The sequence below is a fragment of the Cinclus cinclus genome, chromosome 3, assembly GCF_963662255.1.
Source record: "Cinclus cinclus chromosome 3, bCinCin1.1, whole genome shotgun sequence".
Classification (NCBI taxonomy): Eukaryota; Metazoa; Chordata; class Aves; order Passeriformes; family Cinclidae; genus Cinclus; species Cinclus cinclus.
Window position 1 is genome coordinate 115,087,137 of NC_085048.1, and position 4,368 is coordinate 115,091,504.

The following is a 4,368-nucleotide window of genomic DNA, read 5'->3' on the forward strand; positions in this document are numbered from 1 at the left end:
AAGGAACAGTAGACGTGGGGGGGTCTGGTCTTAACAAATCGGTAGCAATTGATTACACCAAGGCAGGAAATCTGGTATTGCAAAATCTTTCAGGTTGCTATTGATTATACAAAGGCAGGAAATCTGATTTTGCAATATCTTTCAGGCCGTGGGAAACCCCTGTTTTACAAACTGGTATTAAATACAATTTACTAAAAATCCCACAATTTTCATAACGGGGGGATTTAAACAGAATGATTTAACCATATATATTTTTCTCTATCTGATATCTGTGCTTTATTTCAGACCTTAGCATTCTGGTTCATACAAACCCCAATACTTTTATGATTGACACGAATCCTTTATCCATTATCACAAGTGGCAGCACAGAATGTTCACCATTCTTCCACTTCCCCCCCCCCCCCCCCCCCAACCCCCCTCTCTCTCTGGCCGTCATCGAGGACCATCATTTTAGATGGGAAGCAGAGCAGATTTTCCTCGGGCCAGCACCCCGCTTAGCTTCTCAGAAAACCACACCCTGCCCTCGCAGAGCAGAAGAAGAGGGGGGGAAAAAAAAAAAAAAATCCTTCTGACTGATCCGGAAAGAAGCAAAGCCACGCCAGCGGCACCCGGACACTGCCGCGGCTGAGAGCGGGCTCAATTCCGGCACAGCCGCGCCCGGGTGGGCCTGGGCTCCGTCCCGGGGACGGAGGCTCCGCTCTCCCCACCCCGGGATCGCCCCGGTCCCGGCCCCGGCCCGGTTCCTTTCCCCCGCGGCCCGCACCGAGCCTGCGCGGCCTGTGCGCCATGGCGGGGCCTGAGGGGCCCCCGACGCTGCCCGAGCCCCTGCGGCGGCGGCTCGTCTCCTTCAGCAGCTCCGTGTTCAGCGACAGCCACCGCGCCGCGTTCGGCGACGTCCCCCGCGGCCCTCCGGGCTTCCCGGGCTACCGCGCAGGTACCGCGGGGGCCGGGCCCTCTACGGGCCGGGCAGGCGGCGGGGCCGGGCCCGGGGCTCTCCTGCCCAGCGGGGCCCGGGGCTCTCCTGCTCAGCCGGGCCCGGGGCTCTCCTGCCCAGCCGGGCCCGGGGCTCTCCTGCCCTGCGGGGCCCGGGGCTCTCCTGCCCAGCGGGGCCCGGGGCTCTCCTGCCCAGCCGGGCCCGGGGCTCTCCTGCCCAGCCGGGCCCGGGGCTCTCCTGCCCAGCGGGGCCCGGGGCTCTCCTGCCCAGCGGGGCCCGGGGCTCTCCTGCTCAGCCGGGCCCGGGGCTCTCCTGCCCTGCGGGGCCCGGGGCTCTCCTGCCCAGCCGGGACCGGGGCTCTCCTGCCCAGCCGGGCCCGGGGCTCTCCTGCCCAGCCGGGCCCGGGGCTCTCCTGCCCAGCCGGGACCGGGGCTCTCCTGCCCAGCCGGGCCCGGGGCTCTCCTGCCCTGCGGGGCCCGGGGCTCTCCTGCCCAGCCGGGACCGGGGCTCTCCTGCCCTGCCGGGACCGGGGCTCTCCTGCCCAGCCGGGACCGGGGCTCTCCTGCCCTGCCGGGCCCAGGAGAGGCCCCTCCGGAGACACCGCACGCAGGAGCTGCTTTCATCCCCGGCTTTCTCTTTATTGAGCCTGCCTGTGGTGGTGAGCGGTGGCTGTGCCCATCGTATCGCCGGTGGAACTTGGCGGGCCCTTTTCTAACCTCTGGAGCCAGAGTGGCCGTGGAAATGCACGCAGTACACCCGCGCAGGAAGGCTGCGTTGATTCCAGCCGATAAATCCGTTTAAGCCGATCAAATCAATCAAAAAGACGTTCTCATTTCAAGACAGGTGTTCCCACTTCTCTGTGCAGTAGCACTGCTAACGCTTACTAGTTCTTCATTTCATTTACCAAACATTTCACAAATAGCTTCTGTCTTTAGTCTTTTTTTAGTTCTTCATTTCATTTACCAAACATTTCACAAATAGCTTCTGTCTTTAGTCTTTTTTTTTTCTTCAGCTTCCTGTTCGGAGAATACTCCTATGTTAATATCCAGTCCACTGAAACCAGTTGCAAATTACTGGACATTGGGGTTTCAGAAATTAAGTTTTGCACATACATACCTTGGTGAGTTGCTGTAGCAACTGGCCGTAGCAATACTGTCTAGCTTAATTTTAGCAATCCCTGCAAATAAGCATTAATTTAATTCAGGCATAGAAAAATGAATTAGAATTGGCTTCTGTTGCTTAAGGATTCATCCAAACGCAGTTTTAGAACTTGCATAGAATTTGTAAATAGCAATGCCATGTCAAGGAAACCATTAACGTACCTAAACATTGTGATCACAATTGAAATTGGAACTCTTGGATTCTCTGTTTTTAAGTAAAATTTTTCCTTAAGTCTGACCTTGTAGGTCTATTATAAAATCGTAAGTACAGAATTTACTGCCCGCATGTTGGAATTTGAGACTTGCTTTTCTCTACGTTGCATTGTGTGATTGCATTTTGTTCTCTACGGACTTGAAAGGATGAGCTTTAGTTTAACACGCATTTGAAACTGTTACAAGAATCGAATGAATTACTGGCTTTCATCCTAGTGTCTATTTAAATGAAAGGTTGAAAATGAAGAGTGGGCCATGCAAGCCTACTCTCTAGCAGCTCTCTTGAGCTAACTAAGCCTGAGTGATGGTGTAGTAAGTTAAAAGCCCCCAGGTAATCAACAATTGGATATTCAACTTGAATATATGACTAAATTATAAAAACACTGTCCCAGGAACCAAAAGGTGCCTTAGATTCCAGGAAATTAGGTAACTCCAGAGAGGGTATGAAGATTTCCTCGGGATATACCAAAATATTTTTCTTAACATTTAGTTTGACTGTGAAGAGTCAGATTACTGCCCTGCATGAAGCTAGGATGGAGCAGTATCCTTCTGTCATATTTACAGCAGGAGTGATAAAATGCTTCTCTCTACAGATTGTGAAATCCTTTCCAGTTTGCCACTGCAGATGTCCCTCTACTTCAATGTTTATTTCTTCCCGTTTTGGTGGCTCATCACAGTTGCCATCCTCTACTTGAAGGTGAGAAGGAAGGAAAGTGCTGTTTTGTAAATGTGTATTACATCAAGCGGGGCCTAGTTTGGGATAGAGCTCACTGGAGTTAGAGGTTTTTACACTGATTTGGGAATTCATGGAAACTGGAGCTTCAGGAGTGTTTGTATGCCACTACTGTCAGCTGACAGTATTTTCATTTAATCCCATGCAGCACAGCAGAAACTTTTACTTGCTTCTTCCCCTCCAGTATCCAGTCTTAACAGATTATTACAAGTTCATCCTGGTCACCGTCATGATCCTGGTCTCCCTGACAGAGCTCATTCGACTCTACCTGGGATATGTTGGCAATCTCCTGGAGAAAGTAAGTTACCAGATGTGCATAGTAATTTCTGCAAGAATTTCTTCTTTTGGGAGTTGAACATTAACTGGCAGGCATTTTACTCAAGAGATTTAAATTGAGGAGGTGGATATTTCTCTTCAGTTGCACTCTGCATCTTCTATTCCCTTAGTATTGGCTTCCACTTAATTTTGTGAATTCCAAGCAGTTTTCCCTCAGAAGAGAGCTCTCTCACTCTCTAAAATTGTTTTGACAGAAAATATGCTTAAAACCACAGTGTATGAAAATATGAAGCCACCTCGCTTTGCCTTTCCGCATTATGTGCTGGCTTTTGAAAAATTAGAAATGTGTTTTCTTCACAAGATTTTGGATTTTTTTCATCCCAGCTGTCGGGTTTTTAATAGGTGATGTCTCCCTATTATAGGTGCCTGAGCTGGCTGGGTTTTGGCTCCTGACTCTCCTCCCGCAGTTGCCTATAATTCTCTTCTTGCTATTTAATGAAGGTCTGAAAATCCACTCTCTGGAGCGAGCGGTGCACATCATCTTTGCCGCCTTCCTCTCCTTCCAAGTGGTCGCAGCCTTTTTCACCCTGAGAAGGATGGTGAACACTCTGGCCACTCGCTTCCGCCTGGCAGAATTCCACCGCCTGGAGGAGCAGAGCCCCGTGCCTGGCGTTTGCAGCCTGGCCACAGGGAGCAGCTCCCGAGGCTGGTAGGGGACCCCGCTGCCGGCCCGCAGGTCACGCCCCGAGGGCTTCAGGAGGTAACAGAACCCGGCCCAATGTTGCCACATTTCTCTTTTCCATTTTGCTGGGGCGTTCTTTGCCTTTTTGCCTCAGAGAAAGCAAAAAAATAATTGCTCTTGCTCGAGAGCCGGCATTAAACCTCAGAGGATGGAGCTCCTTCCTGCAAGGAAAATCAAAGCCAGTTGCGTAACTGACTTGACTGGACTATTTGTGGACTGCTACTGAATGGACTTGGAGGAGTTTTATGTGTTAGAAAGTTGTGGCGTTTAAAAAAAAACAGAAGCCTTTTTCCTCACTATTTGCACAAAA

General features: G+C 51.2%; 1 protein-coding gene across 1 annotated transcript; it reads left to right on the top strand.

Annotated features, from left to right (window-relative positions):
• The first annotated feature begins 503 nt into the window (after positions 1-503).
• TMEM17 (transmembrane protein 17) lies at positions 504-4,029 on the top strand. Its single transcript, XM_062489471.1, has 4 exons — positions 504-934; positions 2,901-3,004; positions 3,225-3,338; positions 3,739-4,029. Exons 1-4 carry the CDS (start codon positions 787-789, stop codon positions 4,027-4,029), a joined length of 657 nt encoding a protein of 218 aa, XP_062345455.1. The 5' UTR covers positions 504-786.
• Positions 4,030-4,368: the final 339 nt, after the last annotated feature.